Source organism: Papio anubis, chromosome 12 (genome assembly GCF_008728515.1).
Source record: "Papio anubis isolate 15944 chromosome 12, Panubis1.0, whole genome shotgun sequence".
Taxonomy (NCBI): Eukaryota; Metazoa; Chordata; class Mammalia; order Primates; family Cercopithecidae; genus Papio; species Papio anubis.
In genome coordinates this window covers 87349481-87371434 of record NC_044987.1, presented here as the reverse complement: position 1 = coordinate 87371434, position 21954 = coordinate 87349481, and the positions used below count along the sequence as shown (strand labels likewise).

The following is a 21954-nucleotide window of genomic DNA, read 5'->3' as shown; positions in this document are numbered from 1 at the left end:
TCCACCCCACCTCAGCCTCCCAAAGTGCTGGGATTACAGGCATGAGCCACCGTACCCAGACAGTATTTACAATATTTCTAAACAGTATGCTATACTGCTGTTTCTTGATTCATTAGTGTTTAGATGTTTTAACTTCTAATCATGAGAGCTGAAGAATTAGCTCACTTGCAACACCACCACCTTATTTCTTCTCTGGTTTTGCTAATGTATTTTAGTAGGATCAGGTAAGAAGTGACATGTGTATGTTATATAATATATATATAAAGTATATAATTTCACATTATATTTATACATATGTTAATATGTGTAACATTTAATTTTAGGGCCTACTTAAGGAAATATTTTATAATTAAATAAAACATTATTAAAAACATCTATTAGAAGTAAGAATATACTGACATTTTTTAAAACTAATTTTAGGGAAACAGACATGAAGCAATCTCCCCCCGCTTTTTTTTTCTGCTTTCTACTGGAAATATTTCACAGTCCTCAGCCAAATCTGTGAGATAGACTTCCTGGAGAATTGAAATATTTGAAAGATGCAAATACCGAAGTAGACTAGATTGTGCTTATAGGTAGACTTAAGTAGCTTAAAGAGCAATACCACCAATAAATACATTTGTACATGTTTCTCTTGAGGTATAGGCAGTCAATTTATCAAACATTTTTCAAGTCTTTCTTATGTACTTCATCAGATTCTCCTATGTTTTACTGTCAAAATCAAAATGCCCAATTTATTGCTTTTATTACACTACCATTCATCAATTATATATCTTAAAATCCTACACATTTGAGAGATAGTGAATGGCAGATGAATATACAAACTTTGTTTACTTTTTTAACCACTTAACCACTCACCAAATATTTATTTATAATTTTTATAACCACTTAGCGAATGTAATTTAGTTTGTCATGCCAATTAATTATGTTTTCATTATGATTTCACTGTTTTTGTTTTTATTTTTAGCTGTGGTTTTATTAATAGCAAATTTAATACTCTATAATGCTGTACAAGTACACAATGTTAATATACTTACGTTGTAACACATTGTTTTAGAATCTGGATTATTAATGATGAAAATATTTGTATTTCTTCTCCATCTAATCCATGATTTCAGTGCATGCATTTACAGTTAATTTTAAAAGTGGTTTTAATACTTAAAAGTCTTTTGAGAGGCTTCTAAAACTTGGCAGTCTCAACAAAATGTTTTTGTCTAACTTCCTTTTTAAGTCTGTCTTTGGACTTACAGTAAACAAACTTTTTGAAGCGGGAATCTCTAGCCATAATACAGGAACAGATGAATAGAACACTCACCACTTTATCCTGAAACGGACATTTTCAGTTTTTTATAGGATGCCTTAAAGCATCATATAAATATTTTAAAATGTTTCCTAAACTATTAATGAGTATTACAAAAACTAGAGTTGGACTTATTAAACAAAGCTCTGCTTTATAGCTATCTCCAGAAAACTAGTCAATCTGGGGGAACCTACAAATGTCAGTCTTTTTTATTTTTATGTTCCATTTACAAAGAACTTTTTAATTTCCCATTTAGGGGGTATATGGGCCTGGCTACCAGTATTATAGAGAAGTGGGAGAAAAATCAGCATAAATTTATTATTAAGAAATTATTTAATGCACCTAGTGTCAGCTGTGCATGTTGGCCCCAGTCTGCAACCTGTCCAGAGAGTAAAACTTCATGTCTTTTAATGGGGTAACAAAGGAGCAGTTACCTGGCATTGTAGGTGATGGTAATGGGGTAAGGGAGATCTGGGAATCCAACTTCCTTATACAGACTTCCAAGAATTCTCCTGTTTTAACTCCACCCTGTGCTTTCAGAGACAACCTCATGCCTTCAGTTCCTGAGATCTTCAGAAGTTTGAAAGAACTGATTTTTTATTGGCTTCCTATCCACTACCCCAAACATTATTCCCCCTTTTTTTGGTCATTTATTATTTTACAGAGCAGGATTATATTTATTATATAAAATAATCAAATGTATAAAAAGGAAAATAAAATAATTCATTATTTCCCCAGTGAGCTATAAACCTGTGTTAACATTTTGATGAATTGGGTTATATTTCCTTCTCTGTTTTCTATTACTTTTCCCCCCTTTTTTGCTCAGGAGGTTTGTGTGCTTTGATTTGTTTTTGTTTTGTTTTGTCAAAATTGGGATCATACTGTATACTACCTCATTAATGAACATTTTTTCGTATCATCAAATAATCTATAAAATATAGTTTTAAATATCAGTGTAATTGTGGATGTTCATGTTCATTTAGTTATTTAGTCATTGCTTAAGTGATTTAATTAACTTCTATGGTAGGGGCTCAGCATTGTGTGGTGGTGAAGAACTTGGCATCTGGATTAGCAAAAAGTCTGAGTTTGTATGCCAGTTCTGTCATTTCTTTATAGATTCTTTTTATAGGTCCAGTGAGTTTTCTGTTTGCTTATTATAATTATGCTTTTTCCTGTAAAATTAAGGGGAAAAAATATATTCCTGTCCACTAATCCAACAGCCCAGGGAATGTAGAGAAGGAACCAGAGCCACAGGTAATCTCAGCTGCATATCTGCCCCTTTGGGCAGATTTCATCCATGTGTGTATCTCATCCATGTGTGGTATAGCCACCAGTGATGGGAACAAGCCTGATAACATTGGGTACTTTCTAGTCTTTTTTTTCCTGCACTGAAACAGCTGAGCGAGGACTGAATTTTAGAGCCTCTTAGCACTACTTTTAGTGTTCAGATGTTACCATTTTACTATATTGCATAGCTGTATCTCGCTCATTCTCCCCAACTCCCACCTACCCCATCATCCGTGGTTCTAATTTAAGGGTCTTTACTGACATCTGTCAGTGTCTTTTACTTAACTCCTTGGGATAGCACTGAAGGGTAAAGGATAGGGACTACTTTAAGTTATTCTCCTCCATGCCTTCCTTTAAGACTCTGAGCTATACAATATTCTTCAGAAAGTCCTCTGATGTTCTGGCACTCAGATGATAATTTTTTCCCATTACCAACATTAGGTCAAGTTTACCCTTTTTTAAATGATGTGATCATTTTAAAGGGAATCTGAATGGGAGCTAGATGCCTCTATTCAGGTTATCACTTGGGTTAAAATTGTCTTTTGCAGTTAACCTTCAAATGCCTTCTTGTACTATGGATATTTCTCAAGTGTGCCAACCAAGTACTGTTTCTAGTGAGAAACTCTTCAAGCAGCCATTGTCTTTTTAAATTCCGTCCCTATCAAAAAGAAAAGATTCTAATATGTATATTCTTTTATCAAAACTCATTCAATTACAAGTTTGTATTTTGCATTTGCAAGATTCATTAAACATGGATCAAAATGCATTGGCTCCTTTTGAAAGAATTGAATGCTATATTAACAAAATATTAGAAGAGGAGCAGTTAGGCCTTGTATCTGAAAACATAGTGTGTCTATGCCTGGAACGGTCTATAAACCTGTTTTAATTGTTTAGGAGTATCTAGAGATGAATATGCAGAGGAAGTAGGGTATCTAACCTAAAAAGAGATGCTGTTTTTAACATCATTCTACCAACTTAAATCTTACCCATTAATTGCCCTTGGTACAACTTCCTAGGAGCTGAACTTCATTTTCAGTACCGTCTCTATCTGCTACTCTTGTTCTAGGACCATTTCCTACTTATCCTTACTCCTTTTCTTTCCTTTCCCCTACGTCAGCATAATAATAACACTCATCATCTCTGAATAAGAAATTACAACCTCAAACCCCAAAGAGTTTCTGCTGCCTCAAGTCTCTATGAGTGTCCAAACTAGAAAGGGAAAAATGCAGATTCCAAGACTCCTACAGTTACATGGATCAGAACTCCTGAAGAGAGGACAGAACCCCAAGCTTGATAAGTGGGAGTAGGGGGAAGGGGATGTCACAAAAAAGAATGCCAAATTTGAGGGAATGACATGCATAAATGGTTCCTGGTTTTATGGAGCACTGTCAATTCTCTTAATTTACTTATGTAGAATTAATGTATACTACTTTCTGTGAACTCTTTATTATAAGGCAGCTAATTACATACATAGATATTATAATACCCTTCTCACATCTCTCCATCACTGCTCCTACCACTCTTACCCAAGCTGTCATTTCTTGCTTAAGCTATAGCAATAGCCTTGTTACTGATTTTTCTGTTTTCTCTCTTGACCATTCTTGACACAGCAAGCAAATCAATCTTTTTCCTAAACATCAATCAGATCACATTATATCCATTCCTGAAACCCTCCACAGATCTCCCTTTGCACTTGAAATAAATCAAAACCCTTGGCTTGTCCATAAATCCTAACATAAGTTACCCCTTTTGATCTCTCTAGCCTCTTCTCATTCCGCCTGTCCCTCTAACTCACAGCACTTCAATCAAACTAGCCTCTTTTCCTCGAGCTCAACAAATTCGTTGTTGCTATTGGATCTCTGCACATGCTATTTTTTCTGCCTTTTTCCCCAGATCTTCATAGAACTGGCTCCTTAGCCATTGGTCTCAGATCACATATCCCATCCTTAGAATTGTCTTTCTAGCCATCATAGTTAAAACATCCTTTCTATCTCCCATCACTGTCTATTCCATTTCTCTGTTTTATTGTCTTTACAGTTAATTTATTATCATCCTAATTTATTTTATTTGTTTATTTCATCTGCCTTCTCCCCTCAAAAATGTAAATTCTTAACTATCTTGTTTACCACTGTACCTAGCATGGTATGGTAGGTACTTAATAAATAATTGGGTGGATGAACAGTGGATTCTTTTTATGCAGGTGTACTCCTCTTATATTGTTGCTTTTGTACCATAGCTGACTACAACTTTTTTTTCATAAATAAAACATATGTTGATCCTGGATTTAAAATAGTAGTTATTTTTTTCTTTTAAATTTTTTGACATTATGCTTCTTGTTATTATTTGGACATAAATTTCAAAAAGTCCTGTTCACTTATAAATCCCATGGGTCATAATCATTCAAGGTAATAGAAATGGAGCACACTTACAATATGTTGAGGAGTTAAAGTCCCAAGAGATGTTGCGGAAATAGCAAAATTACTCAGAAACCATAACATACATTGCTACCCACTACCTCTTATATGTAAGTATATGATACACTGAACTAGTTCCTTAAATAGACCCTAGAGAGATGTCTTTCCAAGTGACTGCCAGTCTTCCCTATTCCAGTTTGCAAGAGCGTGCCTTATAACAATGCATTTTTAATTTCCTGTTCCCTTCTGTGTAGCACCCACATTGCTAGGGTATTTTATTGAGTATCATCATCTATATGGTCTCTTGTTCTGCAAGGCACAGCCTGCAACTTTGTGATTCATTTTCTCATTTTATGGGGCCTTTCTAAAGGAATTATAATCTGCCTCCAAGTTCCTTCTTATCACTTCTACTCTATAAGCACAAGAATTATGGAATATTGTTAGATAGTGTTTTCTAATCAGGGCTGAATCAGGGGAAACTACAACTGTCCCATGCCTGCTCTTCTGGAAATTTACTGTACACCCTTTTCCTCTAATGGAAAAGTACAGCAGATCTCTTTTATAGACATAGACCTAACATATCCAAGAGCTCTTATAGCGTATTAAACTTTCTGATCCCCCAACTCAACCCTCTCCAGTTGCCATACCCACATAAAGTTCTTCATTACCTAACTTAGCTAAAGGATAATAATTATTTATTTATTATGTAATTGTATTTATATATTCTAAAACTTGGATTCAAAGTAAAATTTAGTTGTTTATTCTTTTAGCTTTCATTAACTGGGGTCATTATCCTTTTATGTTTATAGTTACAGAAGGTTGACTTAAATTTTTATTTAAATCTTTAAATTTTGTTTTTGCTCTGGTTAGCTCCTGAAGCTTTCTAAGCAACTAATCAGCCTAAGTAGTTCTGAAATGACCATCTGCCTTCTGCCCTTTTATTTTATCTGAACTTAAGGAGAATGAAAAGAACTCTTTAGATTTATATCATATACATGCTGTGTGTCTGTAGCATCTCTTCTTCTAGGCCCAGTAAAACACTTGTATGTAAATCCACATTAACTACCACATCTCCATGCTATTCCTTCAGCTTATATTCTGCCAGAAGAGCAGGATTATAGCTAAAGATATATCATTGTAACACCACTATTCCTTTTACTAACAAATTGTTAGTCGGTCTGATCATACTAAATTTAATGTCGGGTGTATGCTTAGATTATCCCAGAGGACACGTGGATATTTCTTCAGTGTTCTACCGGAAGACTGTGATTTTTATCACTCTTTACTAGCAGTAGGGAAAATGTGGTCCACCATCATGGGAATTTGCACAGTTGCCACTCCCAGAGATTATACCTTCTAAGTATGTCTTTAAAAAAATAATGACTCTGTATAATTCTTGTCCCTTGAGATTTCATGTTCCATTGTGTCTTAAAGTTTAAAATGTTATTATAAGGTCTGCATTTGCAAATAACATACATACCTGTTTCAATAATACCTGTGGTTTATATTATTCATCAGCCTTGATAAACCGGCTATCTTATAAACTGAAAGTGAAGCACTGTTTGAAATATATGTTTTAGAGATAACAGTAAGTTAGTTTTTGATGATTGGAAAGTAAATTACAACTTTCCCTGTAAAAAATGTAATATTAACAGTTGAAACATATTTGCATTTCTAGAGCCTTTCTTTGAACCCTTATTGTATAATCCTATCCGTATATAAAAAGGTAATATCCTCTTTTTTCTAGGGGATATTAATGCCCACACTGCTTAAGTGATTTGCCCAAGGTCACTCGGTGAGCTGTTGGTGGAGCCAGAAATAGAATCCAAGTCTCCTAACTCCCAGTTCAGTCCTCTACCCTCCATGTAGTTTTCTATCCTCTATACCCCTGCTGCCTCTCATGGGAAAAGAAGTTAATCTTCCAGCTATTAATAGCCACCAAATTGGTGGTAGCAGCACAGTGGAGAAAAGTAACTGTCTTTACACTGCAGCATTAGTATAAAAATATCTGGTAATGGAAAATTTGACAAATGTCATGTTAAAGGGAGTGGAAAATTATTTTAAGATCTGGATCTCATTTATCTAGTTCTCAGAAAAGTAAAATTCCTTAGTAGAACAGGGATCATATTTTTCTTCTGTTTTTAAATTTTGTTTCCTAGAGGGTAATTGTCAACCTAGCCATAGCAGAACATGTTGTCAACTAATATAATAAGAATAGTGCATGTACTGTTGCTGATTGCTTTAAGTGTATTTTCTAACTTGGTTGAAAGTTTGAATAGCTTTATTGAAATGCGTAACACTTATCTTATTCTGCTTTGAATGTTCTTTAAGTTAGTATTATATAGTATAGTAAAGATCAACTGGGAATTTTACTTCATGATTAGACAACATGAATGGAAATACACATTATAGTTTCTTCCATTGACAGTACACTCCAAGCAAAGGTATTCCATGTCAGACACCATGAAGTTCACCAGAATAGAGTAGGTAAAGTAGAAAAAAGTTAATTGAAAAATATAAGATAATCACACTGAAGTTGATCACGTGTATTGTTACATATGTCATTATTTGGGGCATTGATAAAAGGTGTTTGCCAGATGTTTGTGTTTTTAAATGTTAAGCATTAAATATTAAATCTAGTATTGTGGGGTAATAAGTTCTAATGAAACAATTTGTTTCTTAATTTTGGACCAAGGACCAAGAATTCCCCAACTAAAAATATCAGCATATTTTGTTTCTATTTAAAGATTACTAAAAAGTCTTTAATAAGAAGGATAATATGAACAGAATTATGTTTTAACTATAAGGAGAAAAAAGACAGAATTGGTAGAGATTGGGAAATCAAGGGAAAAGGAAAAGGTTAAAAAAAAAATGTAGTAATTTGGAACCCAGGTGACAGAGAAGGTAAATGGTAAAAGGATAATTAGAAATATGAGAAACAGTATAGAACAAGACACCTAGAGGGTCAAGTACAGCTCCTTAGGGAAATGTGTACACTTACTGGATGGAAGAAGAATAACAACACAGATGTTAGAATAGTACAGATATAATTGTGAAAAGCTACAGGAGTTGTCAGATAAGGCTGAGAAAGATCATCAGAGTTGGTGACCTTTTGACATTTGGGAGACTGACTTCACCAGAGTGATGAGAGTGAAAGTACTCTGAACTCTTTGAATTATTTCATTTATCTTTAGTATTAAATCTTGTTTTTGCAAACCTCTGAGTTATGTATGATATAGGAGACAAATAGTTAACTAGAATGCTTAATTGACTACAGTTTTTATCTCAATATCCTGGGGACAGGCAAGTTGATTCCAGGAACCCTCCCAGATACCAAAATCCATGGATACCCAAGTCCCTTACATAAAATGGCATAGTATATAGCCTACACTTATCCTTCTGTGTACTTTAAATCATCTCTAGATTACTTATAATGCCTAGTACAATAAAAATGCCATTAAATGGTTGTTATACTGTATTTTTTTATTGTTTATTATTTTGGTTTATTTGTTTGTTTGTTTTGTGAATATTTTCAGTCTCTGGTGAGTTGAATCCACAGATGCAAAATCTGCAGCTACCTAGGGTCAACTGTGTATACCTGACACTGTAACAGAAACAATGCTTTCATTCACCCAGAATTTTACTGGTTATTGCCATTCTTGTTCATTTAAACTAGACTTCCACTCAATTAGTAATAAACTGATCACTGACACCCAAACCCTAGCATCACCAAGTATACTCATGTAACAAACCTACACATGTACGCGCAAATCTAAAAAACAAAACAAAAGTAATAAACTGGTAATATTTTACAATGGAACAAGTGTTAACCTCTGTGCCTATAAAAGTTTAATACTGTTTTCATCTTAAACGCAAATCAAACGTGAAAGCTAGAAATTGTGAATTTTCTTGGAATTGATTAGTAATTTGTTTCCAAATTACCTAATATCTCAAGAAAGCTATACCTAAAAATTAATATTGATATTAGCAATGTATTCATTTGCTGTTATAGAATTTCTTTATAATGAGTTTATTTAAAGTTTTTAGCAGTAAACTGTTATATTTTCCTTTCCAACTTATATTTTTCAGATTTTTATCAATTGGCATAAAAATACCTTATTATTCAAGTTTGTTCATTTTAAAAGTAATGGGGGTAATTTAAAAAAAAAAAAAAAAAACTAGGAAACATTATTGAGTGTCTTTAATTTTTTTGAATAGGCTCATCTTCAAGTGGATCTAATCTGGTTAAGACTCCCACACAAAAAAGAACTCGGAGAAAACTAATGCCATCTCCCTTGAAAGGACAGCATACTCTAAAGTCTCCACCATCTCAAAGTGTGCAACTCAATGATTCTCTTAGCAAAGAACTTCAGCCTATTGTGTATACACCAGAAGACTGTAGAAAAACTTTTCAAAATCCGTCTACAGTAACCTTAATAAAACCATCATCGTTTACTACAAGTTTTCAGGCTATCAGCTCAAATATAAACAGTGATAATTCTCAGAAAATGTGTGAAGTAGCTATCCCTCATAACAGAAGAAAAGAATGTGGACAGGAGGACTTGGACTCTACATTTACTATATGTGAAGACATCAAGAGCTTGAAGTGTAAATTACCCAAACAAGAATCACTACCAAATGATAACAAAGACATTTTACAACGGTACAAAAAAATAATATTTGCCAATTCTTTTTTTTTTTAAATAGACTTTCAACTATTAGTTGAGGTTTATTTCATAAACCAAGTGTGCCATTTTGATTATAAAACAATCTGTTTTACTTTCATTAAATTTTAATTGTCTTTCTCTCTGAATATTAATTCACTAACAAAATATTTTAAAGTCTTAAATTTGATATCTTAAGTCAGTTGACCCTCTTTAGTCTAGGAAAGACCTTAAGATATGTTTAGTTTGTTCTTCTTACTCTGAAGTTGGATTATACAAGCTATTGCTGGAGAATTATCATGTTTATTAATCATTAATATTTTCACTGAAGGAAATTCCACACTTTCTATTGATGTTTACCAAACCTCTATTTACTCTGAAATGGTCATACCCCTAAAGTATGGTTGAATGTGTGTCATCCAAGCAAACATATCTTTCTCACTTTATCTGCATAATCATACCCAATCTAAATATGGAAAGAAAAATACCGTCACTCTTCTATGCCATTGGGAATGCAGAAATCTCTCGATAGCAACTTTACCTATGTTATAAAGAGAAAAGAATACCCCAGGGCTAGCAAGGGAATCTTTACAGTACAGCAGAATGTTTTTCTTTCTATATTAATACCAAATGGTTTTCTAATTATGGACACGTTTACTTCCTTTTCTCTTCATAGTTTAAATCAAAATTATTATTTTTTATTTGTCACTATTTAATATACAGGCTTGACCCTTCTTCATTCTCAACTAAGCATTCTATGCCTATACCAAGCATGGTGCCATCCTACATGGCAATGACTACTGCTGCCAAAAGGAAACGGAAATTAACAAGGTATGATTAAACATAAACTGGTTTGGTTCTGTAATTATGTAAGTTAATCTTTATATGTTATTTTCTATTGCTTTTTTATTTTTTGTAATTAGACTCTCAATTCATGTTTAAGCATACTTAGGGTAAATTGCTCTGAATGGGGTACTGGATTTATATTATCAAAGGGAGATCTTGAAAAACTCAAGTATTTCACTTGATATTTATATAAAATATTTCCTATTTCAGAGTTTTAAAAATAAATTGAAAAGTTTTCTAGCTGCCAAAAATACTTAATTTTAACTTTTCTGGGGTGACAGTTTTTACTTATTTGGTTATTTTTACTTATTTCATTATCCTTTTTAAACATTACCAAATTTCTTACATCATAGAATTATGTTATTTTAATGGATTATGATATATGATTAAAATACAATGAGTGAAGAGACTTTTATTTCTGCCTAAGACAGTATAGCTTGTATCAGACCACCCCATCCATCAAGAACAGTTGTAAAAAGTGCATAAAATAGAACCAACAGCTGCTTGAAGGCAATGGAGAATAACCATTGTAGCCAGGATTGAGAGCCTAAGATCCCAGAGAAAAGGGAAATATGCTATAGATAGCCAGACTTTCTCTGCCTCTGTTTTTTATTTAGCATTTGCCACTTTATGGCATAAGACATAGAGGCCAAACAGAAAATGGAAACTTAGAGCTATTAGCTGTCTTACTAAACTATGGAATCAAAATTATTCTGTACAGTTTTTGTCCTCAAGGTATTCGCCAAGTACTCAACTTTGTGGAATGAGAGGCTAAGACACCAAGCTGAAAGTAGCTGCTAAGAGGCTAAAGTATTAAGCAGAGTGTTGATGTTCTTATGAGGCTTTCACAGAAAAATTGGAGTTCAGGGATCACCATGAAGAAAAGGCCCTGTTAAACGCATCAGGATTTTATTTGAGATCCCTGAAGGGTAGTTCACTAGGAGTAGGGCAGCCCAGAAATAGGCCAGTTCTTGAAAGTCTGAAACAGACCTTAGACCAGCTCAATTCTTGATTGGATCAAGGTGATTTATCTTTGCTCTCCTTGCCACAGGAAAATTAAATTACCTCTGGAAGAATATACCATCTGGAGCCTCTATAGTTTTTTTTTTTTTTTTAATATATCAGTGTTTGGCACTTAAACAAAAATTACAAAGTATGCCAGGAAACAGAACCAAATGACTAAAAATTAAGAGAAAAAAGCATCATAGGAGCAGTGATTCATACATGAGGCAGATATTGGGATTATCAGATAGGAATTCAAAAATTTTAACTGTATTGGTTTCAAATACTTTCCCAAAGAACCAGATTCTATTAAAATTAATCAAATGGATATTCTAGAACTGAAAATACAGAATTTACTGAGATAAAGAACTCAATAAATCAATTCAGCAGATTAGGTACAGCAGAAGAGAGTATTAGTGAACTGAAAGATAGATTTGTTTTTTATTTTTTATTTTGTGGGTATGTAGTGGGTGTATATATTATGGGGTGCATGGGATATTTTGATACAAGCATACAATGTGTAATAACCACATCAGTGTAAATGGAGTATCCATCCATTTATCGTTTGTGTTATAAACAATCTAATCATACTCTTAATTATTTTTTAAATGTACAGTACATTATTGTTGACTGTAGTTACCCTGTTGTGCTATCAAACACTACGTCTTATTCATTATATTTAGATTAAACATCCCCCCATTAACCATCCTCCCCAATCTCCCGAAAAACCCTTCCCAGCCTCTGGTAACCATCATTCTACTTTCTGTCTCCATGAGTTCAATTTGTTTAATTTTTAGCTCCCCAAAATAAGTGAGAACATGCCAAGTTTTGTCTTTCTGTACCTGGCTTATTTCACTTAACATAATTACTGTCAGTTCCATCCACGTTGTTGCAAATGACAGGGTCTCATTCTTGTTTCATGGCTGAATGGTACTCCATTGTGTATACGTACCATATTTTCTTTGTCTATTCATCTGTTGATTGGCACTTAGGTTGCTTCCAAATCTTGGCTATTATGCATAGTGTTGCAATAAACATGGTAGTGTTTATATCTTTTCAATATACTGATTTCCTTTCATTTTAGTATATATATCTAGCAGGGGGATTGCTGGATCATATGATGGCACTATTTTTAGTTTTTCGAGGAATCTTCAAACTTTTCTTTATAGTAGTTGTACTAATTTACATCCCCACAAACAGTATACAAGTGTTCCCTTTTCTCCACATCCTCGCCAGTGTTTGTTGTTGCCTGTCTTTTGGGAAAAAAAAAAAAAAAAAAAAATTTTAATTGGGGTGAGATGATATCTCATTGTAGTTTCGATTTACATTTTTCTAATGATCAGTGATACTGAGTTACCTTTTCATATGCTTGTTTGCCATTTCTATGTCTTATTTTGAGAAATAAATTTTTTTTTATTTTGCCCATTTTAAAAATCAGTTTATTAGATTTTTTTCCTAGAGTTGTTTGAGCTCCTTATATATTATGGTTATTAATCCCTTGTCGGATAGATGGTTTGCAGATATTTTCTCTCATTCTGTGAGTTGTCTCTTCACTTTATTGATTGTTTCTTTTGCTTTACAGAAGCTTTTTAACTTGATGTGATCCCATTTATCCATTGTTGCTTTGGTTGCCTGTGTGGGGTGTTACTCAAGAAATCTTTGTCCAGTCCAGTGTCCTAGAGAGTTTCCCCAGTGGTTTTTTTTTTAGCAGTTTCATAGTTTGAGGTCTTAGATTTAAGTTTTTATCCATTTTGATTTGATTTCTGTATATTGCAAGAGATAGGGATCTAGCTTCATTCTTCTGCATATGGATAAACAGTTTTTCCAGCACTGTTTATTGAAGAGACTGTCTTTCCCCCAATGTATGTTCTTGGCAACTTTGTCAAAAATGAGTTTATTGTAAATGTATGGATTTATTTTGGGGCTCTCTATTCTGTTCCACTGATCTATATGTCTGGTTTTATGCCAATCCTGTGTTGTTTTGGTTACTATAGCTCTGTCGTGTAATTTGAAGTTAGATAATGTGATTCCTCCAGTTTTAATCTTTTTGCTCAGGATAGCTTTGGCTATTCTGGATCTTTTGTGGTTCCATATAAATTTTAGGATTGTTTTTTCTATTTCTGTGAAGAATGTCATTGGTATTTTGATAGGGATTGCATTGATTCTGTAGACCACTGTGAGTAGTATGGACATTTTAACAATATTGATTCTTCCAATCCATGAACATAGAATATTTTTTTATTTTTTTGTATCCTCTTTAATTTTTTTACATCAATGTTTTTATAGTTTTCATTATATTTCATTATAGAGATCTTTTACTTCTTTGGTTAACTCCTATTTTATTTTTAGCTTTTGTAAAAGGGATTACTTTTTTTTTCAAATTATTTCACTGTTTGTTTGTAGAAATGCTACTGGTTTTTCTGTATTGATTTTGTATTTTGCAACTCTACTGAATTTGTTTCTCAGTTCGCATAGTTTTTTGGTGGAGTCTAGGTTTTTCCAAATATATGATAAGATCATGTCATCTGTACACAAGGATAATTTTACTTCTTCATTTCCAATTTGGATGTTCTTTGTTTCTTTTCTTTCTCTTGTCTGATAGCTCTACTTAGGACTTCCAGTACTATGTTCAATAATAAATACTGGTGAAAGTGGGCATCCTTGTCATGTTCCACAACTTAGAGAAAAGGATTTCAGATTTTCTGCATTCAGAATAGTACTAGCTGTGGGTCTGTCATGTATGGCTTTTATTGTGTTGAGATATGTTCCTTCTATACTCAGTTTTTTTAGAGTTTTTATCATAAAGGGATGCTGGATTTTATCAAATGCTTTTTCAGCATCAACTGAAATGATCATATGGTTTTTGTTCTTCATTCTATTGATATGATGTATCACATTGGTTAATTTGTAAGATGGTTATGTTGAACCATCTTGCATCCCTAGCATAAATCCCACTTGGCCGTAATGAATGATTTTTTGGGGTTTGTTATTGGATTCAGTTTGCTAGTATTTTGATAAAGATTTTTGCGTGTGTTCATCAGGGATATTGGCTGGAGTTTTCTTATTTTGATGTGTCCTTTTCTGGTTCTGGTATCAGAGTAATACTGGCCTCATATAATGATTTCGGAAGTATTCCTTCTGCCTCTGTTTTTCAGAATGGTTTGAGTAAGATTGGTATTGGTTCTTTTTTAAATGTTTGGTAAAAATCAGCAGTGAAGCCATCAAATTCCAAGCTTTTCTTTGCTGGGAGACTTTTTATTATGACTTCGATTTTGTTACTTGTTATTCATCTGTTCAGGTTTTGGAATTTTTTCTGAAAAACAGACTGGTAGGAAAATATCCAAACTGATATGCAGAATGATAAAAAATATGGGAAGAAGTGAAAGAGACATGGGACACAATTTTTAAAAGGCTAGAACGTATGTATTTTGTGTCTCAGAAGGGAATGAGAGAAAGAATAGGGAAAAATAATATTTGAGATGATGGCTAATACTTATTCAAAACTAACAAGACACTAAACCATGGATTTGAGAAGCACTGCAAACCAAAAGCAGGATTAATATAAAGAGAAACATACCTAGGTATATAGTAGTAAAACAACTAAAAAAGATAAGGAAAAATCATAAATATATTGAGTTATATGACTAGAAGTTCATGATACATTCTTTATATACTATAAATTGAATGCAATGACAAAATATACTGAATAAATATAAAATGGATCTGACTTCCTCTACCTCTTTTTCTTTATGTGATCATGGGGAGAAAAGTTTATAGAAGACCTTAAAATGACTCTTTTTAAATGTATTTTCCACCAGGAGCCTGTTATTTAAGCAACAGGAAACGAATTTACAAGTAACCTACTTATTTGTGCTACACAGAGTATCTTCTCATAAGTGAATTTAATATCTGTCTTCGTCCCTCCTAAACAAAGTATAACAGAGACTTGGAATGTGTAAATTTAAAATTTATGGATTTTTTCCTAAATGTCTCATCTATGACATTTAAAATTTTGTATTTGCTAAGGTACAAATTTGATTTATACAATTAGTCTGGTTTATATACAGAAGTCAGTCACTTTATGAGTGAGCCTAGCTAACCACAATCATCTGTTTTGTCTACTTTTATCACTAATTTGCATAATGTCAGTTTTGTCATTTGTTCCATTAATTAGTTTTAGTGAGTTTTCTTGTCCTTCACTGGTAGTATGTTGTGTTTACTTAGATGTCACAAATGTTTATAGATAAGAATAATTTTTAAATGTGAACTTAGCTATTATAAAATCAAATGGTTTTTCAGGAAATGTCCAGGTATGTGAATTGTGTCTTTGGAGTGATTTTAGATAAGTTAAAGGGCTTCCACATGAACAACTAATATTGTGAAATAATATTAAAGGACATGTAAAGAAAGTAACTTGATTTCTTATAGCCTATTAATTGTTATATTACATTCCCTCTGGTACCAGTAATTAGATCCTGCCATTAACTAAGGTTAAAAGAGATTAATGCTAGAAATGTACATAATTACTTTTTTTAATCTTCCTTTTCCCCAATTAAAGTTACATGAGCTTCAGAGTAATAAACTGTGGTATTTTCCATTTAGCAGCTTTATATACATATTTAGTTGTGTATTTTTCTAATACAGTTTTAAAAATAAAGAAGGGGAAGCTCTCTATATATGTATTTCATTTATTTTGCATAAAATAGCATTAGAGTTTGAAAGCACTGGATATTCCAAAACCTACCCAAAAGATTTTTTTAAATAATTGAGAATATTAGATTTTTAATCTTAACAATTTATGTAATATTTCTGTAGCAGACTATTTTACTAAATTGATTAGCCTATCAAATATTTAAATATAATACATACATAATGTTAGCTTTTACTTCTCAATTATATTAATCAGAGTTTTGGATTGTTTGTTTTGTATTTATTTGGTTAATTGGTTTCTTGTTTGTTCCACAATCTTTTAAGCACCCCATAGCAGTTTCGTACTTGCCATACATTTTTATTTTGTTTTGAAAGATGTCTAATTACTTCAGCTAGAAATTATTTCAGACAAAATAGTATAAGAGGTATTATGTTAATTGAGTAGAAACATTCTACCTATATAAGGGAGCAAAAGGTTAGTTCTTCACTTTATTTATAGTTATGGCAATATATTTTGCACACAACTGGAAGTGTCTTTGGATTTCTCAGTATAGTCTTTAACATAATTTGAATTTGCACTCATATCAGTTTTAAGTCTTTGTAGTTTATGACCTAAAACATAAATGTTAAACATTTCATCAATGGACTATTTAAATCGTAAAAATGTTTGGGTATATTTTACTTTTATATAAATACGCAATTTATTAGGGTTGGATTTTATTTCTAGAAATATGAGTTCTAATCAAATAGCTTTATTCAAAAGCCTAATTTTCAAGAAAGAACATGCTATGAGTAAAAAGTAGGGTCCTGGAACTAGCCAAAGTGAATAATCGTACTGTGAAATAATAAAGACAACTTTGGGATAAATTTAAGAAAAAACAATGTTTTATCAAAAGTAACTAATAACATTGATCTTTATATTTGAAAAAATAAAATCACCAAATGATCAAAAAAGAATTTCTGCCTTGGACAGCTGATTTGTACAAAAAAGCATGTTTAATATTCAAAACAGAATCATAGTAATTTATCACCATTTAGGAAGTGGGGCTACTGTAGTTGATATATTATTTGTGCATACAAATTTGTGATTTTACCTTCTTAAACTGTGTATTTTTCATTACTTCCACTGAGTAGTCACCCCTTATTCAAGTTTTGCTTTCTGTGGTTTCAGTTACCCATGGTCAACTGCAGTTCAAAAATAGGCGATTGTAGTACAATAAGATATTTTAAGAGAGAGAGAGACCACATTCACATAGCCTTATTAAATGTATTGTTATAATTGCTCTATTTTATTATTGTTAATCTCTTACTGTGCCTAATTTATAATTTAAACTTTATCATAGATATGTGTAGGAGAATACATAGTATATATCCTGTTTGGTACTATCCTCGGTTGCAGGCATCCACGGGCAATCTTAGAAGATATCCCCCCTGATGATAAGGTTACTATATAGTATGTTTATTAGTCAGAATTTCCCTCAACTTAGGTTGTTTGAATCAGTGTGGAAGGTTGTTCTTTTTCCACCCAAAGCCCAATCCTACCTGTTAAAAATTGATCCACCTTAGGACTAGGAAGTATTGCTGTTTTTCAGGGCCCAGATCAAACTCATTGCATCCATAAAATTTTCCATTATTCTTTCTTACTCTACACTCAAGAATCTATAGTTCCTTGTATTATGAAAACCTTGGCACTGTATTTTTGTTTTGCTTTACCTTATATTATTTCAGGTATTTATCTTATTTTTTTCTCATCTCCACTGTATGTCTATTCTATAAGCTTTAGGACAGGAATTTTTGTGCCTTATTTATTTGTATATCCTGTAACACAAGGCCATAATGGGTGTTTAGTAATATGTCAACTCAAATTGAGTAAGAAATTTGAACCATCAGCAGTGTAAGACTGATTAAATTTTTGAAGCTAGAGCAAATGAAAACAGGTCATTCTTTTTATTTCAGTTTCTGTGATTATAATAATTAGAGATTTTTATTCTGTTACCCTGCTTCCATTTTAAAACAAAGTTTTTCAAACAATCTCACTTGTTTATACCTTTCAGATTAGGGTTCTTGGTCCAAATTTGTAACATGAGCTTAGGTTTTGTTTTTGTTTTTGTTTTTTGTTTTTTGTTTTTTACCTCTTGTGACTATGTGCTACTGATCTCTACATTTTGAATAATAGTGCTTGAGTGCTTGCTTATCTGCCAGCAAAGCACCCTGGAATATTCTGCTACAGAATTGTAACATACATCTACAGTCATAACATTCAATTTGAATAAATATATTAAATATCCAATTTAAAATCACGCACAGCGAAATTTCTCTGTGGGCCAAAAATGTATTTACTACCTCCACTTCTGTGATATTTCACAACTTAATATTTTTGTGTTTTATTTCTTTAATTACTGTTGCATGTAGAATGTGTATTAGAACTTTGAGAGATAAAAAAAAAATGCTTAACTAAATTAAAGACTTTTCCCCTCAAGTTCTACATCAAACACTTCGTTAACTGCAGACATAAATTCTGGATTTGCCAAACGTGTTCGACAAGATAATTCAAGCGATAAGCACTTACAAGAAAACAAACCAACAATGGGTATGTCTCACCTTTTAATTTGATATTTAATGGTATGACTATGTAACACACTTATAGTACTTTACGTTTTTTATTGTGTTTTCGTAAGAATCTCCCTTTATTCATCACCTTTACTATATGGTAGAACAAGTATGATTATCCACATGTTATAGATAAGGAAACTTTAAAACACAAAAAGCATTTACCCAAGATCACACAGATACTATATTGGAGGAACCAAAACTCAAGAACCAGATCTTACAGCTCTACATTATACACCCTTTTAGTTATCCCTACTGCCTCATAATAATTGAAGTAATTGGCTAAATGTATTATTTAATGTTACTAATTAAGTATATTTTACAGATAAACTATACCCACGTTAAATTTTTCTCTTAGCGTAATATTTTGAATAATTTGGCCTCTAACTCAATGTATAACTACTACACATATTCCAGTCTATATCTAGTTATACTCATATTGTAACTCCCATTGGCAAGTTGGAAAAGATACTGATGGATCTTTCCCATCAGTTTGAAAGATACTACATTCCATCAACCACATATGGGAGTGACATGAGTTCATGATAACAAAACCACTTCAGTTAAACTAGTGGTATATATCATGCCAGCCAGTTTCCAGGCCCCAGCATCTAGACTTCTGTCTCTCTGATACTACAGTTCCTAAGACTTCATTCAGAAACTATTTATTTACTAGGCATTTACCATGTCTTGTAATGAATACAGAGAGCAGTAAGACATAGTTTCATTGTTCTCCGTAGGAACTTATAATTATAGCAGATGCAATTTAAAGGTGTCTCATGATACAATGTTTCTAAGAATAACAATAAAGCTATTGTTACTTTTTTCTGTCAATGTCCTTAGATTAGAGTAATATAAAATTCCTCAGTAACTTTGTCAACCTGTATTGGTAAATGCTTGCTTCCTGTAGTAGCCAGTGTTTACCTTAAGTTCAATGGAAATTGAAACATCAGACAGCAAATTGAAACATCAGACAGTAAGGTAGTAAAGTATAAAATTTGCCTTGATTATTTGGTTTGACATGTTGTACTTAATAATGCTTAAAAATGTGTATCTGTAGTTAGTGTAGATGTGTACTGCCCCATTGATCTTCTGAAAAAGTTCTTCAAGAATCATAATTCTACAGCCAAATAATAAATTTATAAAAACTCTCAAATCATAGAAATTGGATTTTTCTAATATGCTTATTATCTGAAGATACAAATGCATCAAATATCTCATGTATAAAGAGAAGTGAGTAAAAATATCAACTACAGGGAAAAAAAAAAAGTGGGAGATGATACTAAACCACAATGCTTGCCAAAGAGGTATTCGTTTGTAAGGAAAGATATTTTATATACATTATAATGTTCAAGTGAAAATGCCCAAATGCACAGCAGAAAAAAGTGAGAATTGAGACTGCCTTCCTTAGAACGTATTAAGCCAAGTTTTCTAACAAACAATGTACCAATGTACAAATAAAGAAACATACGACCATCAGTAGGGAAAAAGGCAACTCCTGTTAACTGAGCAATTAGAGAAATAAGAAACACAGTGTTAAGCAAATATGTCCATCTAAAACTCAAAGCTAATGTGGCCCAGAAAGTGGATAAGCAATTAAACTGATCCTGAAAATAGTCAATGGCACCTTGTTGTAACAACACTTTGTTGAGTAGAAAATGATGGGGAAAGCTAATGAAGAACCAGAAGAATGGGCATAAATAGAACATACTTGAGAGGTGGCAGTAGGGAAGAGCTACAGGATTAAGATCAGCCCTTTAGGAAGTACTAGATACAAATGATAATTTTAAATTGAAAAAGTATGGAAGTTTAAATCCCTGGGGAAATAATCCAAGGAATGAGAAAAAAATGGTGATACAGCAAAGAAAGGAAGAAATGCTTGTAGAAATGGTCTTTTATTAGTCAGAAAGAAAGAAGGTGAACATAGTAATTAATTCAATGACTTCACCTGATGTCTGTGTATGTGCACACACTCACTGAAACTTCAGTTTGCAATATGAATTTGAACCGATTTTAAAAACCAAAGATATTAATGTCTCTTTGTTGTTGTTGTAGTATTTTAAATTATGTTAACTAACAACTATGAATTTCAAGAGTAAATTTTTCTTTCTATGGTTATGATTTTTATAAGTTGAATGATGAAAACTTTTTGAATGATACTTATGCCGTATTTATGCATCTTTTTATTTCTTCTCTAGAACATAAAAGAAACATCTGTAAAGTAAATCCAAGCTTGGTTAGAAAATTTGGAAGAAATATTTCAAAAGGAAATCTAAGATAAATCACTTCAAAACCAAGCAAAATGAAGTTGATCAAATCTGCTTTTCAAAGTGTATCAGTACCCTTTCAAAAATATATTTAAAATCTTTGAAGGAAGACCCATCTTAAAGCTAAGTTTACCCAAATACTTTCAGCAAGCAGAAAAATGAAACTCTTTGTTTTCTTCTTTTGTATTCTAAAAAAATAAAACTCCAAAAGAAAAGGTTGTCTTTTAAGTTTTTTAAATATTTATTGCCTTTTAAAATCCCTGAGTGTAAGTTACCATGGTGGCAGCTTAGTTTTACTATGCTACAACAAGTTGACTAGGACATTTTAGTAAATGGTAGTGAGTTAAATTATCTTCATTATTTTTTGAAAATAAGAATTAGAAGTGGTAAAATTATGGCCCAAGATGTATTTGGCTCGCTATTATGTTTCAATGCATTGTTTTAATCATATATATGACTTTCCTTTTCAAAAATAATGTACGAGTGTCGATATATGTGCCCATAAAATCGTTGTAAATATTATTTAAGTAGTCATCACAAATAAAATATTGTTCTTGCTACTTGATATATTAAAGATGTAGATTTTAAAGTGTTTCATTTTCTTGTCTCATTACTACCCCTTACATACTCTAAACCAATGGTCCCCAATCTTTTTGGCACCAGGGACCAGTTTTGTGGAAGACAAAACCACAGACTGAGAGTCGGGGGATGGTTTCAGGATGATTCAAGCACTTTACATTTATTGTGCACTTTGTTTCTATTATTATTACATTATATATTATATATATTATTAAATAATTACACAACTCACCATAATGTAGAATCACTGGGAGCCCTGAGCTTGTTTTCTTGCAACTAAACGGTACCATCTTGGGGTAATAGGAGACAGTCACAGATCATCAGGCATTACATTC

General features: G+C 32.4%; 1 protein-coding gene across 4 annotated transcripts in view; it reads left to right on the top strand.

Moving 5' to 3' along the window:
* KIF18A (kinesin family member 18A) overlaps positions 1-21634 on the top strand; it is an 86340-nt gene extending 64706 nt beyond the window's left edge. For 3 of the 4 annotated variants that reach the window (XM_021925937.2, XM_021925938.2, XM_021925939.2), the window contains exons 14-17: positions 9220-9664; positions 10389-10496; positions 18644-18753; positions 20972-21255. In XM_021925937.2, coding sequence (XP_021781629.1) covers positions 9220-9664; positions 10389-10496; positions 18644-18753; positions 20972-21054 — 746 coding nt within the window. In that variant the 3' untranslated portion in view covers positions 21055-21255. Of the gene's footprint in view, positions 1-9219; positions 9665-10388; positions 10497-18643; positions 18754-20971 lie in introns of all 4 variants that reach the window. The other variant, XM_021925936.2, reaches the window with a different exon arrangement.
* The last annotated feature ends 320 nt before the right edge of the window (positions 21635-21954 follow it).